The sequence below is a fragment of the Stigmatopora argus genome, chromosome 3 (assembly GCF_051989625.1).
Source record: "Stigmatopora argus isolate UIUO_Sarg chromosome 3, RoL_Sarg_1.0, whole genome shotgun sequence".
NCBI classification, from domain to species: domain Eukaryota; kingdom Metazoa; phylum Chordata; class Actinopteri; order Syngnathiformes; family Syngnathidae; genus Stigmatopora; species Stigmatopora argus.
The window spans coordinates 21,787,942-21,804,789 of NC_135389.1; the positions used below are offsets into that span (position 1 = coordinate 21,787,942).

Consider the following 16,848-nt stretch of genomic DNA (forward strand, 5'->3'; position numbering starts at 1 on the left):
ATTCCACCAACGACGACTTGAACAACATTAAGGGCGGATTTGGTGCCACGGAGGAGAAGGCTTTAATGGACTCTTAATAGGCTAAGCGTGTCCGGATGTGGCTCGAGGCTCCTCCGTGGCGGGAAATGGCAACTTTGTTTGGATGGGATCATCCGTCAAGGACTTGGCGGCCCGCAGGAAGCAGGAAACAGGAAACAGCCTTTTTAAATTGTCAAATCTTAGTCAAAGTGGATTTCATGTCTAACTCCACTTATACCAACCGACGGGTTCATTCAATTCCCTATAAAGCAGGGGTCTCAGACTCGGGTTGGTTCGCGGGCCGCATTAACGTTAACTTGATTTCATGTGGGCCGGACCATTTTAGATATAATATTTAGATTTTTTTAAATAAATGGATTAAAAGAGCTGGATTAAAAGCCCTGAATATTTTTTTATATATATTTTTAGATTTTCAAAAATGATTTTTGAACTAAAAACACAGAAAACATGGAATAAAAAATTACAATTATTGATTTAAAAGGGGGAAAATCAGGAAATTTAATATACATCTATACTAAAATGATGTTCAATATTAAAGTGGAAAATGGAAAATATTTATTTTTAGATTTGACAATGATTAAAAGCCCTGAATATTCAGTTTTTATTGATCTAAAACAATGTTTATTTGAGCTTTTTTTTTTCTTAGCAAGGTAAAATCATTTATTTAATTATTAGTTTTTCATTGCAAAAGGAAAACATTTTTTTCTTTATGTTCCATATTAAAGTGGAAAACAGAAAATATTTTTATATATTTATTTTTAGATTTTACAAAATGATTTTTGAACTAAAAACACAAAGAAAAAAAATGGACTGAAAATGTTAAAAGGGGGAAAATCAGGAAATTTAATATACATCTATACTCTTCATTTTAATTTAATCCTAAAACAGAAATTCATGATTTACTTTCCCGGGCCACACAAAACGATGCGGCGGGCCAGATTTGGCCCCCGGGCCGCCACTTTGACACCTGTGCTCTAAAGGATGAAAACAACCGTCACACTTCAAGTCACGGCCACAAAAAAGGCTCTGGAACACCGTGGTAAAAGATAAAACTTTATTCGTCCCTGTCTTGACAATACAAAGTCAACAAGTGCAATCAAGTGAGGACGCCACACGACATTCTAGCTAGTCGGAAACGACGACGCACACTTATTACCGCCGGCGCGCCGCACCTGGAAAAGTGAGGTATCCGACCACGACGAGCCTTTTGTGTACAAGTGGGTATTTGGACTGTAAGGCAAGGGTTACCATGACAACCCGCAGAGAAAACGCAAAGGTCCGCCCTCCCCTCCGGGCGCGGTGACTTTGTGTGGCGTGAAAAAACAACCCAATGCTTTATCGGCTCTCTGCCGCGGGTCCAATCCCCGGGAGGACTAAATCCTTTCGCTGAATTCCTAAATCTTCCCCGGCAACTCATTAAATCCTCGCCGAATAAAAGTTCTCCCAATCGTGGCGGCGTAGGCGGGAACGGGCGCGCCAGCTGCGCGGTCAGAGGAGCGTGAATTAAAAGCGCGGATGATTGGCCGGCCAATTATTTTCTTCGCGCGCTCGCGTGGCCCCGAAAACGGGAGGCGCCAGGCGGCCAATTAAGCTCGGGCCTGTCCCGTGGGAATGGACGCCGGCGCAATCGCTAAAATTATTGCAGGTAACACCGGGAAAGGCCGCGACAGCCGCTTAAAGCGATAGCGTGTCGTGGTTTAAGTGGGAAACGTGACTTAAGTGCGATCGGGGCGACAGCATCCCGGTTGTTGCCATGGCGACACAATTTGACCTACTTTACTACAGTACGGATTGCTATAATTATTATTATTGTTGTGCTCCAGTCAAGGCTTTTTTCTTTGACTTTTGCAAAATTCTTGTTGCCGTTCTGCCTTGCTAGCTAGCTAGCTGGTGCGCTAAAACCAACTGCAATGACTCACACGAACACGAACAAAACATTGTTATTCTAAAACGATCCAAATTTGAAATACTATGTCAGGAATCGTGTGCGGTCGATTGGTCGCTGGTCTTTTGGTCGCCGTCTTTTGGTCGCCGGTCTTTTGGTCGCGGTCTTTTGGTCACCCGGACTGCAACAACGGGCGACCAAAAGACCGGCGACCAAAAGACCGACGACCAAAACAAGGTAAAACAGCACGGTCTACGCATCAATAAACAAAGCCAACAATGGCCATGAGCAGTTTCACTGAGAAGAGTTTGTATGTACATGCATTGTCCCTTTAAGAAGCGACGTCCGTCAGGGTCTTAACAAGTTCTCCAACAAAAAACAATAAAAGTCCGGGAAATGTTGAGCTTTTCTTTAGCCTAATCATTACTAGGGCATTAAGTATGACTAAATAGTCATTTGCAGTTTGTATTTAAGGAATTTGAGCAACGATTTAAATGGTAATTATCAATAACCTTCCGGGCGACCAAAAGACCGGTGACCAATCGACCGTGTACCGTCAGGAATACGGTCGCTTTTGAACAAAATCTAAATTGTCCTTTAAAGAACAGGAGCAATGACTACGCATATTGCGTGTTCACCGAAAACCCGTGCGCCGCCACGCCTCGTCATCCTTCATGTCACTGTACATTATTGCTGACAATTCAAATAGAGAATGGAAATCCGACGAATGGGGCTATCTTAAACTCCTTGATTGGACGGTAGGAATCGTATTGCTAAACGAGCTCGTGTTGATGGCGGTTACCACGGCAACTAGACCCACACGGCTTGTTGCCGACAATTTTTGGGGTCCCTGATCCCTTAATGATTTGACTTTTACATCAAAACGTGGGGACGGACTTTATGATCACTTTTATCATTACAGGCCATTTTTTAATAATCAAGGGTTCTTTTGAGGTTTTATTAGTTTTTAAATGAGTTGTAGGATTCCCACCCCTGCCGGAAAACAATAACAAACACTGCTAACACGTAAAAAAAACGCTGATTATTTGTGGAGCTACAGCAGGAAAAGCGTCACGATTCCCCATCGGACATGTCACGATCTAAAGCACGGGTTCAAAACACGTTGGCGTTCAACAAAGCGCCGACAAACTGCGTTGGGAGTTCACGTGAGATGCTCAGCATCCACCTAACGGAACAAAGTTTCACCACGCTGCGTCGTTGTGTGACTATCACATAAATAAAATAGAGAGCCGTGTCTAACTGCTACGCAACACAAACCGACACGGCAGCCTAATACACATTTCCTATTTAAAAAACCCACCGCATGTGACCGCTTCGTCCATCCGTCCAACCACGGGAGCGTCGCTCACCTGTCGGGACGGTTCTACCGGGTCCGACCGCTCGACATCTTGTCAGACCGCGGCTGCCTTGTGCTCGTCGGAAGGGAACGTAGGGGTAGAGGGCGTCCTGACCCAAGATGGCCGCCTATCAAGTGTGGATTCAGAGTGTCAGTAGGGGGCGTCTCCTCGCTCGTGGCCATGGATGGAGAACTTGGCGCTACTCTTCTCCCAGACACGATTTTTCTGCACACACGAGAGTAAAATAGGACAAACAATAACATTAGGATTTTTTTCTGTATCTCCTTAGATTGCTTTCAGGGGACATAGCATGGTAAAGAATGACTTCACAGAAAAACTAGTCTCCATAGAGACTGTCAAAAATTGCCATAGTTGACTATATTTCAAGTCAACAAAGTGGGGTATTGGGTAAAGTTTTCAACTAGCAATAATCACGCCTCGGATAGTCCTCATAGGCTACGATACTGCCACTGCGCAAAGCTAACCAGAATGTGAGTTGACTAATCTGATCACTACTGATGAAACCATCCACAGTCACGATGAAGAAAATCAAAAACAAAGTGGTCAATCTAGGATTTATTGTGTTTTCATATTATTCTGGGAATAACTATTGTTTTGTGGTTATCTTTACATAAAAATTGTAAATAAAGGGAGATACTATAGGCTGAATGACAGTATTGGGATATTTTGATTTAACAAGAGAAATAGTCTCCAATCTGATAATTTTCAAAAGAGGTGAAAACGCCCGCAAAGCATCTCAGGAAAATAACTATAGCTACATTATCTTTGATGAATAGTTTAGCCTTAGAGCTACCTTAACTGACTTAATGGAATTAAGACAACGATGGTTGATTATTTTGACATCAAGGTTAGTCTCCATAGAGACTGTCAAAAATTGCCATAGACAACTGTATTTCAAATCATCAGGGCAGGGTATTGGGTAAAGTTTTCAAATAGCAATAATCACGCCTCAGTTAAACTTCATTGGCTATGACATTGCCACTGCGCAAGACTACCTCCAGAAACTCCTGACCACTGAGTCACTCTTGTGGCTACATTCCACAATGACGGTCTTTACTTGAACACAACACTTGGAAAATTCTACATTCTTTCACTTGTCCATATCACAGTTCTGTTGGATACAATGTACTTGTTTATAATTTAACTCAAAGAATTTGTGGCAAACAAAGAGTTCCCTACTGAGACTATAAAAACGTCTCCCATCTATGTACTGTCTTTCCAAACAATTGGCATGGTTCATCAAATTTAAGGTCATATGTAATATTACGAAGACACGATACCCAGCTGCAACAACCAGATGAATTGAGAGAATACACTGTTTAGTAAAAAGTCTTAAGGGTAAGGCAAATTTTGTATCACACAATTTAACACGCAATAAATCAAAGTGCTTTACTTCATATTAAAATGGAGACGACAGTCAGAGAATAGAATTTTTTTTGTCAGATCAGACAAATTAAGTTCAAAACATATAAACACCATTGGTTTAAGTCCTCATTTAAGGAGTTTGTTATTTGATCATATATCAGATCTAGAATAAAAAATAATACTCACTCTATGACAGTCCAACCTACTGGGATCTTGGACTCCTGGCAAACTTAAATGGCGCAGCTCATGACTGATTGAGTTGACTAATCTGATCATCATTGAGTATACCTTCCACGGTGACGGTCATAATGAAGAAAATCGAAAAATCAAGTGGTCTATCTGTGGTTTATTGCATTTTCAGATTTTTCACATTACTTGAATACTCGGACTGCATGGGATCTTAAAATTTTCTAAAATGTCTGAGAAAGCATCTCAGGAATATCACCATAGATGATTTGTCTATGGTCAATAGAAGATTGAGCTAGCCTAAGTAACTAAATTTAATTAGGTTGAAAGAGTGACATTTAATGATTTGGACATTTTTATTGGTCTCCGTAGAGACCGTCAAAAATTGCCATAGCCGACTATATTTCAAGTCGTCAAGGCGGGGTATTGGGTAAAGTTTTCAACCAGCAATAATCGCGCCTCGGATAAACCTCATAGGCTACAATACTGCCACTGCGCAAAGCTGGCGAAGAAACGCGTTGACTAATGTGATCATCATTGAGTATACCTTCCACGGTGACGGTCACAATGAAGAAAATAGAAAAATCAGGTGGTCTATCTGTGGTTTATTGCATTTTCAGATTTTTCACATTACTTGAATACTTGAATTGCATGGTAACTTTTAAAATGTTTGAGAAGCGTCTTGGGAAAATCACCATAGATGCTTTATGTTTGGTAAATAGTTTGGCCAGTGAGTTAGCCCAGGTAACTAAATTTAACTAGGTTGAGAGAGGGACATTTGATTATTTGGACATTTGTATTGGTCTCTGTAGAGACCATCAAAAAATTGCCATAGTCAACTGTATTTCAAGTCATCAAGGCAGGGTATTGGGTAAAGTTTTCAACTAGCAATAATCACACCTTGGTTAAACCTCATAGGCTACGATACTGCCACTGCGCAAAGCTGACTCTAGAGCGCGTTGACTAACCTGATCATCATTGAGTATACCTTCCACGGTGACGGTCATAATGAAGAAAATAGAAAAATCAGGTAGTCTATCTGTGGTTTATTGCATTTTCAGATTTTTCACATTACTTGAATACTCGAATTGCATGGTAACTGGTAATTTTTAAAATGGTTGAGGAGTGTCTCGGGAAAATCACCATAGATGCTTTATGTTTGGTAAATAGTTTGGCCAGTGAGTTAGCCCAGGTAACTAAATTTAACTAGGTTGAGAGAGGGACATTTGATTATTTGGACATTTGTATTGGTCTCTGTAGAGACCTTCCAAAAATTGCCATAGTCAACTGTATTTCAAGTTGTCAAGGCAGGGTATTGGGTAAAGTTTTCAACTAGCAATAATCGCGCCTCGGATAAACCTCATAGGCAACGATACTGCCACTGCGCAAAGCTGGCGCGGAAACGCGTTGACTAATGTGATCATCATTGAGTATACCTTCCACGGTGCCGGTCACAATGAAGAAAATAGAAAAATCTGGTGGTCTATCTGTGGTTTATTGCATTTTCAGATTTTTCACATTACTTGAATACTCGGATTGCATAGTAACTGGTAATTTTTAAAATGGTTGAGGAGTGTCTCGGGAAAATCACCATAGATGCTTTATGTTTGGTAAATAGTTTGGCCAGTGAGTTAGTCCAGGTAACTAAATTTAACTAGGTTGAGAGAGGGACATTTGATTATTTAGACATTTGATTATTTAGACATTTGTATTGGTCTCTGTAGAGACCTTCAAAAATTGCCATGGCCAACTGTATTTCAAGTTGTCAAGGCAGGATATTGGGTAAAGTTTTCAACTAGCAATAATCGCACCTCGGATAAACCTCATAGGCTACAATACTGCCACTGCGCAAAGCTGACAAGGAAATGCGTTGACTAATCTGATCATTATTGAGTATACCTTCCACGGTGACGGTCATAATGAAGAAAATAGAAAATCAGGTAGTCTATCTGTGGTTTATTGCATTTTCAGATTTTTCACATTACTTGAATACTCAAATTGCATGGTAACTGGTAATTTTTAAAATGGTTGAGGAGTGTCTCGGGAAAATCACCATAGATGCTTTATCTTTGGTAAATAGTTTGGCCAGTGAGTTAGCCCAGGTAACTAAATTTAACTAGGTTGAGAGAGGGACATTTGATTATTTGGACATTTGTATTGGTCTTTGTAGAGACCTTCAAAAATTGCCATAGCCAACTGTAATTCAAGTCATCAAGGCAGGATATTGGGTAAAGTTTTCAACTTGCAATAATCGCGCCTCGGATAAACCTCATAGGCTACAATACTGCAACTGCGCAAAGCTAAGTAGTAAATGCGCTGACTAATCTGATCATCATTGAGTATACCTTCCATGGTGAAAATAGAACAATCAAGTGGTCTATCTGTGGTTTATTGCATTTTCAGATTTTTCACATTACTTGAATACTCGGACTGCATGGGATCTTAAAATTTTCTAAACTGTCTGAGGAAGCATCTCAGGAATATCACCATAGATGATTTGTCTATGGTCAATAGAAGATTTAGCTAGCCTAAGTAACGAAATTTAATTAGGCTGAAAGAGGGACATTTAATTATTTGGACATTGTTATTGGTCTCTGTGGAGACCTTCAAAAATTGCCATTGTCAACTGTATTTCAAGTTGTCAAGGCAGGGTATTGGGTAAAGTTTTCAACTAGCAATAATCACGCCTCGGATAAACCTCATAGGCTACAATACTGCCACTGCGCAAAGCTGGCGAGGAAACGCGTTGACTAATGTGATCATCATTGAGTATACCTTCCACGGTGACGGTCACAATGAAGAAAATAGAAAAATCTGGTGGTCTATCTGTGGTTTATTGCATTTTCAGATTTTTCACATTACTTGAATACTCGGATTGCATAGTAACTGGTAATTTTTAAAATGGTTGAGGAGTGTCTCGGGAAAATCACCATAGATGCTTTATGTTTGGTAAATAGTTTGGCCAGTGAGTTAGCCCAGGTAACTAAATTTAACTATGTTGAGAGAGGGACATTTGATTATTTGGACATTTGTATTGGTCTCTGTAGAGACCTTCAAAAATTGCCATGGCCAACTGTATTTCAAGTTGTCAAGGCAGGATATTGGGTAAAGTTTTCAACTAGCAATAATCGCACCTCGGATAAACCTCATAGGCTACGATACTGCCGCTGCGCAAAGCTGACGAGGTAATGCGTTGACTAATGTGATCATCATTGAGTATACCTCCCACGGTGACGGTCATAATGAAGAAAATAGAAAAATCTGGTGGTCTATCTGTGGTTTATGGCATTTTCACATTACTTGAATACTCGGATTGCATGGGATCTTAAAATTGTCTATAATGTCTGATAAAGCATCTTGAGAATATCATCATAGATGTTTTGTCTATGGTCAATAGAAGATTGAGCTAGCCTAAGTAAATAAAATTTAATTAGGTTGAAGGAGGGACATTTGATTATTTGGACAATTGTATTGGTCTCTGTGGAGACCTTCCAAAAATTGCCATAGTCAACTGTATTTCAAGTTGTCAAGGCAGGGTATTGGGTAAAGTTTTCAACTAGCAATAAGCGCGCCTCGGATAAACCTCATAGGCTACAATACTGCCACTGCGCAAAGCTGGCGAGGAAACGCGTTGACTAATGTGATCATCATTGAGTATACCTTCCACGGTGACGGTCACAATGAAGAAAATAGAAAAATCTGGTGGTCTATCTGTGGTTTATTGCATTTTCAGATTTTTCACATTACTTGAATACTCAAATTGCATGGTAACTGGTAATTTTTAAAATGTTTGAGAAGCATCTCGGGAAAATCACCATAGATGCTTTGTCTTTGGTAAATAGTTTGGCCATTGAGCTAGTCTAAGTAAATAAATTTCATTAGGTTGAGAGAGAGACATTTTATTATTTGACATTTGTATTGGTCTCTGTAGAGACCTTCAAAAAATTGCCGTAGCCGACTATATTTCAAGTCGTCATAGCGGGGTATTGGGTAAAGTTTTCAACTAGCAATAATCGCGCCTCGGATAAACCTCATAGGCTACGATACTGCCACTGCGCAAAGCTAACGACTATCAAGTTGACTAACGTGATCATCATTGAGTAGACCTTCCACGGTGACGGTCATAATGAAGAAAATAGAAAAATCAGGTGGTCTATTGCATTTTCAGATTTTTCACATTACTTGAATACTCGGATTGTATGGAATCTGATAATTTTTAAAATGTTTGAGAAAGCATCTCTGGAAAACACCCAAAATGTTTTATCTTTGGTAAATAGTTTGGCCATTGAGATAGCCAAAGTAACTAAATTTAATTAGGTTGAGAGAGGGACATTTAATTAATTTGACATTAGCATTGGTCTCTGTTGAGACCTTCAAAAATTGCCATAGTCAACTGTATTTCAAGTTGTCAAGGCAGGGTATTGGGTAAAGTTTTCAACTAGCAATAATCGCGCCTCGGATAAACCTCATAGGCTACAATACTGCCACTGCGCAAAGCTAACGACTATCAAGTTGACTAACGTGATCATCATTGAGTATACCTTCCACGGTGACGGTCATAATGAAGAAAATAGAAAAATGAGGTGGTCTATCTGTGGGTTTATTGCATTTTCAGATTTTTCACATTACTTGAATGCTCAGATTGCATGGTAACTGATAATTATTAAAATGTTTGAGAAAGCATCTCGGGAAAATCACCTAAGATGCTTTGTCTTTGGTAAATAGTTTGGCCATTGAGATAGCCAAAGTTACTAAATTTAATTAGGTTGAGAAAGGGACATATGAATACTTTGACATTAGCATTGGTCTCCATGGAAACCTTCAAAAATTGCCATAGTCAGCTATATTTCAAGTTGTCAAGGCAGGGTATTGGGTAAAGTTTTCAACTAGCAATGATTGCGCCTCGGTTAACCCTCATAGGCTACAAAATTGCCACTGCGCAAAGTTAACAAGTGGATGTGTTGACTAATCTGATCATCATTCAGTCTAAATGCCACAGTGACGGTCACGATGAAGAAAATCCAAAATGAAGCAGCCATTCTATGGCAAATTGCGTTTGCAGATTCACATTACTTGAATACTAAGATTGTTTGCTGTCAGATATCTTCAAAACGTTTAAGAACTCTCGCAAAAGATTTTGGGAATAACTATTACTCGCGGTTTCTAATGTGAGGAGGCAATACAGCGAGAAATTAGTTTAGAACAATTTGTTTCACAATCTCCACTTTGCTCAATTCCAATTTGCTGTTTTGTTTCCTTAAAATAAATATGATAAACTTAGCTTTGCCAGAGAAATGAGACAAAAATAAAACCGTTGCCCGTAGTTGAGATTTCAGTAAACAAAGACATGAAAGATATTCCAATTCAGCACCCTGGAGATAACAAAAATAAAAACAAAAGAAAAATAAACGTGTGAGCGCATCTAATAAAAAACAACAAAGAATAAATATCCAATTCCTTGCGATACAACGAGATTAATTTCTAAAACAACTTTACACAGTCTGAATCACGCCGTTAATTAACTAGCGCCACATGGCCAGTGTTGATGTGCTTTGACGAGGTCTCGCCAAGTGTCGCCAACGATGACATCATCATCTCATTATGGCGATTATTATTTATAACCCAGGAACGCAAAACGGGGTAAAACACGCAAGGACATTTGAGGAGGGCAAACCAGAGATAAATATCAATTACAAGTCTAATTTCTCAAGCCATCATTAAAATGTAAAGCATCCAATTAGCATCCACCAAATCTGAACGATCCTGAAAATGCTTCAATCGGTGAGGTGCCAAAATTGGGCATTTCCAAGGGGGCGTGGCCATCCCAGCCGCAAGCCAAAAAGATACACAAAGACATTTTAGATCATTTTTTTTCTTAGACGTTCTACATTTAGAAACTATAACAGTGACACACACAGTCCTAAAGAGCAGGATAAATCTACAGTGGTACCTCGACATACGATCGTAATCCGTTCCGAGACTGAGATCGTATGACGAGCTTTTCGGAACTTGAGCGGACGTTTCCCATTGAATGCATTTTCCAATGAGCATTTGTCGCCAGCGTCTTTTATAGTCTTAGCGCCACCTCGCCCGGGTCATCCTCGCCTTTCAAGACGATTGATGAGAGCGATCGCCCCGAGCTGAGCTGACGTCTAATGAGGAGCCGCCGTAGACGCCTTGGTTCTTAGTTAAGGACGTTTCCGGCAGGCGCGGGGGCCCCGGGACGTACCCCCGAAGCATCCGCCATCTATGGCGGCGGAAGCCATTTGTCAAAAGCGGCCACGTGAGATGATGGCGGCGCCAAGACGGACGTGAGGGAAATTCAACGAGAAATCGAGCGAGCTTGGAATGATTGCATGACTTCCCAAGGGAAGACTCCCAAAAGGATACAAAATCACTCTGTAGGCTACGAGTACACCTTGTAAATCATCTTTTATGTGCTAACAAAGCTCAGCGGGGCATGAACAGGTCAAAATAAAGAAGAAAAAAAAGCTGAACTTCACGTGAGAGAGAAAACCGTGACGATGTTATCCATTAACACGTTAGTGTTCCTTAAAGTAATTGACAGGACACCATGTCCAGTTCAATTTGTCTGTGTGAGGCTGTTTCAGTTTTTATTTTGTTTTAATTTGATCATTTTTCATAGACCTTTGATTCATTTATAACTACATTTATTCATACAATAAAATAATGATTAATAATGATCAATTATGAAACTGTAAAGGCTGCTAACCACTTTAGTCACTTTTGAACCTACTTATTTATGTGACCACTTATTCATGTTGACCACTACTCATTTATTATGTTGACTATTTATTAAGTTATTGCTTCTTTTTTGAGTATTTATCATCCTCATCATCATGATCCTCATCATCATCCTCATCCTCATCAACATCCTGATCATCATCAACGTCCTCATCATCAACTTCATCATCATTATGATCATCATCATCAACATCCTCATCATCATCATTATCCTCCTCCTCCTCCTCCTCCTCTTCCTCATCATCAACATCCTCATCATCATCATCATCATTATCCTCCTCATCCTCATCAACATCCTCATCATCATCATCATCAACATCCTCATCATCATCATCATCATCATCATCATCAACATCATCATCATGATTATCATCAACATCCTCATCATCATTATCATCATCATTATGATCATCATCATTATGATCATCATCATTATGATCATCATCATCAACATCCTCATAATCCTCATCATTATCCTCCTCATCATCATCATCAACAACAGCCTCCTCCTCCTCATTATCATCCTCATCATCAACATCATCATCATTATGATCATCATCATCAACATCCTCATAATCCTCATCATCAACATCCTCAACATTATTATTATGATTGTTATTTCTGCACTTCCCTACTTAGTTATGTTGTGACTACTTACTAGGTTGACTACTTATTTATTATTTATGACTTATTTATTGATTATTTATTTGTCTGTTTGTTGGTTGTTGTTATTCGTGCACTTTGAAGCTTTCAATCTCATTATACTTATATAATGAAAATAAAAGCATTCAATTCAAATGTGCACGTCACGTCATGGGCTACGGAGGCCATACTTATAATATAGCAATGTTAACATTGTGACCCCAATGACCTAAATTGTGATATTTGGACGGCAGATCTTTATAAGGTCAATTTTTTTTTAAATGACCAAAAACAGTCACTTGGTCTACAGAGGCTTAATGACGACAGCTTCCGGAAAGGCTGGCTCAGTGAATAAGTCTTTTCTTAAGCTATTTTTAGGTCAAAGATAAACACAGAGCAGAACAGCAATGTTTCATCACAATATACTGTAGCGAAAAAAATGGAGGCATATTATATTTAAGTATAATCATTTCACTATGGTTTAAGGCAAGGGTGTCAAACTCGGCGGGCTGCATAACGTCAACTCCATTTCATGTGGGCCGGACCATTTTGATCTAATATCTAGATTTTTTTATTTTCTAAAATTGGATTCAAAGAACTGGATCAATCATATGTTTTTATAGATCTAAAGCAATGTTTATTTGAGCTTTTTTTTCTTAGTATTGGAAAATGTCTTTTAATCATGTTTTTTATTTCAAATGGAAACAAAATATTTTTTAAAGTGGAAAAATATTTGCATATTTATTTTTAGATTTTACAAAATGTTTTTTGAAATAAAAACACAAAAGAAAAAAAATAATTAAAAAATTGCAAGGAAATGTAATGTACATCTATAATCATTTGAATTTGATCCTAAAACAGAAAAATGGCACTCATGATTTACTTACTCGGGCCGCACAAAATGATGCAGTGGGCCATATTTGGCCCACGGGCCGCCACTTTGACACCTGTGGTTTAAGGTGTTTCAAAAATAAATAAACTTGTTTTATTCCTAAACTCTATCACTCAAACTGAGTACTATTAGCCGTATAAGCGTGTGGAATCTTGAATGGGAATCTTTCTCGAACCCAGAACTTTAACCAATAAACTACAGGATGGACTCACCACGCGCTGGATGTGTTGTAGGGCAGCAACGTGGGGGTGTGGCTCTCCCCCCGGAGGCTGAGCCTGGGCTGGTAGAGGCCGGGCACGGTGGGCGGAGCCTGAGCCTGAGCCTGAGCCTGGGCTTGGCTCTCTTCCGCCAAGGACCGCTGCCACTGACTGCGGGCCTTCTTCAGCCAGCGCCCACCCAGACCCCACTTCTCCAGGTAGACCCGACACAGCTCGTAATTGATGGCCGAGTAGTAGAGGAAGTCCAGGGCCAGCAGCACCATGACGAAAAAACCGTAGATCCACACTCCCACCAGCGCCGTGTAATTACTGCACAAAGATGGATGGATACGTAACCAACATTGTGTTTAATGGGGCGTGTCGTGGAAAAGTGACATTTTAATGGCCTGTATACAAATAGTCGGCTTTCTGGAGTGCCCGCCCGCCCGTTAAATGAGAAATGAAACTACACAGCCAATATTTTACCCCTCTACTTTTCGTAAACGCGTTCGTGAGTGAGCTGTTTCGGCCATTCCGGTTGAGGATCCGGGCTAAATCTTAGACTGACGGCCAGAGACTGACTGGGAAACACCCACATGTGACCCCCTCTGCACCCGTGTCAATGACAAACGATTAGCACTGATTGACATTGGCTTCTGGAAAGCAGGACTTGGACTTGCTTGCTCGCTGGCGATGTCAACAAAGGTGATTTGGCTTTTTATGTGCACACGAGTGATCTGATTACATGGAAATCACGGATGCAGCTAAGCTAACAAATATTTTTGGAGTCAATTATGACTGATTATTTCATTGATTCATTGTGCAATTATAAAAAAAAAGAATAAACCCACACATGAGGTTTCTATATAAACATTTTATATTAAAATAGCCCAACAAATACATTTCATTCGCCTTGGGAAAACAATCCCCGCATTCAAGAAGCAAATGTTATGGAATTAGAAAGACTTTACTCTATTTTTTTTTATAGCAAGGACTATGCTTAAAGCTTGAAAGGACACTTTTATTCCCATTTTGTCCACGCAGCATTTTATTTAAATCAAAGCGAGGGCGAGCAAATAAAAACACAAACACATCGACTGAACAGATCGATTGTGATTCGTGACCTTCCAAAAGAAGCGAATATTCAAGCAGAAATAAAGGAGAATGTCGAGAACCGTTCTATTCTTTATCGTGAAATGTCCACCTCTACAACAAGCGACAAGTCCCGATTATTTTTATTATTACATTTTTTCTAGAATTCAAGATCATATTTGCAGGAGTAGAAGAAAAATGTCAAGGAATGTGATGCTGCCGGGCACTGTGGCATGCTGGGAGGGCATTAGTGGCCATGCAAGCTGTGTTTTCTGTGTTTTTGTCACCTAATCCTCCCACTGAGAATGTCTGCAGGGACACACTGTCTTTTCCTCACTAAAATTCTGGTACTTTCATATCAGTTGCATCTACTCCATGTATATTATAAGCCATCATAAGTTACCATCTGTTAATCAACACTTGACACGGCCACTTTAAATAAGGTACACGCATCAATAATTAAACCAGTGGTGGGCTGACAGGGCCTTCTCTGCTGGCCTAAGAAATATCTGAATGATATATTATATTTGGTCCATCAATACTTATTAGATAATTCCAAATTGTCTGTTAGCTTCCTTTCATTGCTTTTCCCCCTGGTTGCACTGCTTCCAGATGTGTGTTTTCATATTGAAGCATTTAACCAATCACATTTCAGCCATTATTTGTTGCCAGGGTCAGAAATCTGCCCCAAGGCCTTCACAATCAGTTCTGCAGGCTCTGCTGCATTAAACAAGCGTCGATAAGACTGTTGCTTTAACCAATCAGATTTCGAGTTGGCAACACCACAATGCCTTGTCGCAGGCGTAGGGATATGTCATCGCTTTCACCAACTATGATTGGCTAGTGATTAGCCAGAGCTACCAAACTGAATCTGGAGCGAGCTGCACAAGCAAATATATTGTTGTGTTGATTTAAAGCCATTTTCAAAACGGACTATGCCAGAAATACGACAGGACAGGCTCGACTTTCAGCATTAGCTTCGATGGCGATAGAAAAGAAGGAAGAAAGGAAGGAGGATGGATATTGTGTACAGTTAAAAAGGATTTTTGTGTCGCAGCTGTAGCTGCAGTAGAGGTTTTATAGCCATAAAATATTTTTGGAGGGTTGAATTGATTCGCTGAAGGCCTCGCTAGAAAATGCATGGACCGCCGCTGAATTAAACTGAATTGGAATGTTGGCAAGCCTTCTTTTAAAAAACAACAATAACGCAAAAATAATTAGAAGCTTCCTTTAAAAATGATGCAATTGAAAAGCAGGAAATGCATTCCAGACTGTAAAACAACAAGGGTGTTCTCTGGAGTGCTGTCATATTCGAGAAAAAAATGGCACGTACTGAGGCCATTGTGATCAAATAAATTGCTTTTATTCTCGCCATGTTAAATAGATCTATCTCGCTACGCTGTGTTCCACCTTTTCAGGTCTTGTCCTAGTTTAAATTCAGGTCTTGCGTTTGAGGGGAATCCTGTTGGCTCCGAGAAAAGACAGAAAACAACATAACCTCCGCAGACGCACTCATATACGGAATGTGTGCTGAATATGAAACGAGTGGAGGAAAAACATTGCGGGGGACCTTTGACAGGAAAATCAATTGGCTGTAGTATCCCATGTGCCATCTTGGATTGGATGCTGTTTATTCCTCTGAAGCTCTGTTCTCAACAATACAGTTTTTATTGAAAAAACAGTAAAGGACACTAAAATGAAATTGTTTCCACTACGGTTTATGTTTTTTTTCAAAACACCTAAAGAAAGCATTATGTACACCATTTGCTTCAGTAAATCTCATTCATTTTCTGAACGGTTTATCCTCAAAAGGGTTGTGGGGGGTGCTGGAGCCTATCCCAGCTGACTTCAGGCAACTTGAATAGGTGGCCAGCCAATCGCAGGGCACAAGGAGCCAAAGGACAACCAATCATAGGTAGGGTTAGGCCAAGGGTGTCAAACTCGAAATATATTGATTTAATTTTAAACAAAGCGAAACACTATTAAAAACTGTAAAGGTATAGTATACAAACAATACAGGAAGTTCTCCAAGTTTTGCTTTGTTTACTAAGGTCATCAAAGGTACTTTTGTAATACTCACTTGTGTGAATATCCATCGGCATTGGTGGTGAGGTTGATCTGCATGAGCATCTGGAACTCGGTGTCATTGCAGCAGTACTTAAAGGCCGTGTTGTTGTGGTGGCAGCAGAACATGTACGTCTTGTTGTCCGACAGCCGCGGGCAGTGGAAGCCAAAGTGGTAGCGCCCCTTGTGGTCGGAGTAAGGCTCGCACACACGGTAGTGAGCTGAGAGTGCTACAACGGCAAGAACAAAACACCACATCGGTCAACTTATACATTTTACTCGTATTTTATACGTTTTTTGATCATTTCAAATTGTGTATGCCGTATAACAACTTTTGTTCGG

General features: G+C 39.9%; 1 protein-coding gene and 13 non-coding genes across 17 annotated transcripts in view; all 14 read right to left on the bottom strand.

Annotated features, from left to right (window-relative positions):
• Window positions 1-3,623: 3,623 nt before the first annotated feature.
• On the bottom strand, window positions 3,624-3,764 carry LOC144072003 (U4 spliceosomal RNA). The gene has a single exon (XR_013299791.1). It is a non-coding gene; the product is annotated as a U4 spliceosomal RNA (small nuclear RNA).
• Window positions 3,765-4,155: 391 nt separating this feature from the next.
• LOC144072014 (U4 spliceosomal RNA) lies at window positions 4,156-4,296 on the bottom strand. The gene has a single exon (XR_013299801.1). It is a non-coding gene; the product is annotated as a U4 spliceosomal RNA (small nuclear RNA).
• Window positions 4,297-5,217: 921 nt separating this feature from the next.
• Window positions 5,218-5,358, bottom strand: LOC144072000 (U4 spliceosomal RNA). Its single transcript, XR_013299788.1, has one exon. It is a non-coding gene; the product is annotated as a U4 spliceosomal RNA (small nuclear RNA).
• A 299-nt stretch (window positions 5,359-5,657) lies between these two features.
• LOC144072019 (U4 spliceosomal RNA) lies at window positions 5,658-5,799 on the bottom strand. Its single transcript, XR_013299805.1, has one exon. It is a non-coding gene; the product is annotated as a U4 spliceosomal RNA (small nuclear RNA).
• Window positions 5,800-6,104: 305 nt separating this feature from the next.
• On the bottom strand, window positions 6,105-6,247 carry LOC144072011 (U4 spliceosomal RNA). The gene has a single exon (XR_013299798.1). It is a non-coding gene; the product is annotated as a U4 spliceosomal RNA (small nuclear RNA).
• Window positions 6,248-6,569: 322 nt separating this feature from the next.
• Window positions 6,570-6,710, bottom strand: LOC144072012 (U4 spliceosomal RNA). Its single transcript, XR_013299799.1, has one exon. It is a non-coding gene; the product is annotated as a U4 spliceosomal RNA (small nuclear RNA).
• Window positions 6,711-7,015: 305 nt separating this feature from the next.
• LOC144072018 (U4 spliceosomal RNA) lies at window positions 7,016-7,156 on the bottom strand. Its single transcript, XR_013299804.1, has one exon. It is a non-coding gene; the product is annotated as a U4 spliceosomal RNA (small nuclear RNA).
• Window positions 7,157-7,445: 289 nt separating this feature from the next.
• Window positions 7,446-7,586, bottom strand: LOC144072008 (U4 spliceosomal RNA). Its single transcript, XR_013299795.1, has one exon. It is a non-coding gene; the product is annotated as a U4 spliceosomal RNA (small nuclear RNA).
• Window positions 7,587-7,892: 306 nt separating this feature from the next.
• On the bottom strand, window positions 7,893-8,033 carry LOC144072010 (U4 spliceosomal RNA). The gene has a single exon (XR_013299797.1). It is a non-coding gene; the product is annotated as a U4 spliceosomal RNA (small nuclear RNA).
• Window positions 8,034-8,328: 295 nt separating this feature from the next.
• Window positions 8,329-8,471, bottom strand: LOC144072015 (U4 spliceosomal RNA). The gene has a single exon (XR_013299802.1). It is a non-coding gene; the product is annotated as a U4 spliceosomal RNA (small nuclear RNA).
• A 305-nt stretch (window positions 8,472-8,776) lies between these two features.
• Window positions 8,777-8,918, bottom strand: LOC144072013 (U4 spliceosomal RNA). Its single transcript, XR_013299800.1, has one exon. It is a non-coding gene; the product is annotated as a U4 spliceosomal RNA (small nuclear RNA).
• A 294-nt stretch (window positions 8,919-9,212) lies between these two features.
• On the bottom strand, window positions 9,213-9,353 carry LOC144072007 (U4 spliceosomal RNA). The gene has a single exon (XR_013299794.1). It is a non-coding gene; the product is annotated as a U4 spliceosomal RNA (small nuclear RNA).
• Window positions 9,354-9,660: 307 nt separating this feature from the next.
• LOC144072016 (U4 spliceosomal RNA) lies at window positions 9,661-9,801 on the bottom strand. Its single transcript, XR_013299803.1, has one exon. It is a non-coding gene; the product is annotated as a U4 spliceosomal RNA (small nuclear RNA).
• A 3,560-nt stretch (window positions 9,802-13,361) lies between these two features.
• Window positions 13,362-16,848, bottom strand: part of shisal1b (shisa like 1b) — a 41,998-nt gene continuing 38,511 nt past the window's right edge. For all 4 annotated transcript variants that reach the window (XM_077597422.1, XM_077597421.1, XM_077597419.1 and 1 more), the window contains 2 exons: window positions 16,523-16,736; window positions 13,362-13,680 (listed from right to left, as the gene is read on the bottom strand). In XM_077597422.1, the coding sequence (XP_077453548.1) occupies window positions 13,362-13,680; window positions 16,523-16,736 (533 nt within the window). The remainder of the gene's footprint in view (window positions 13,681-16,522; window positions 16,737-16,848) is intronic.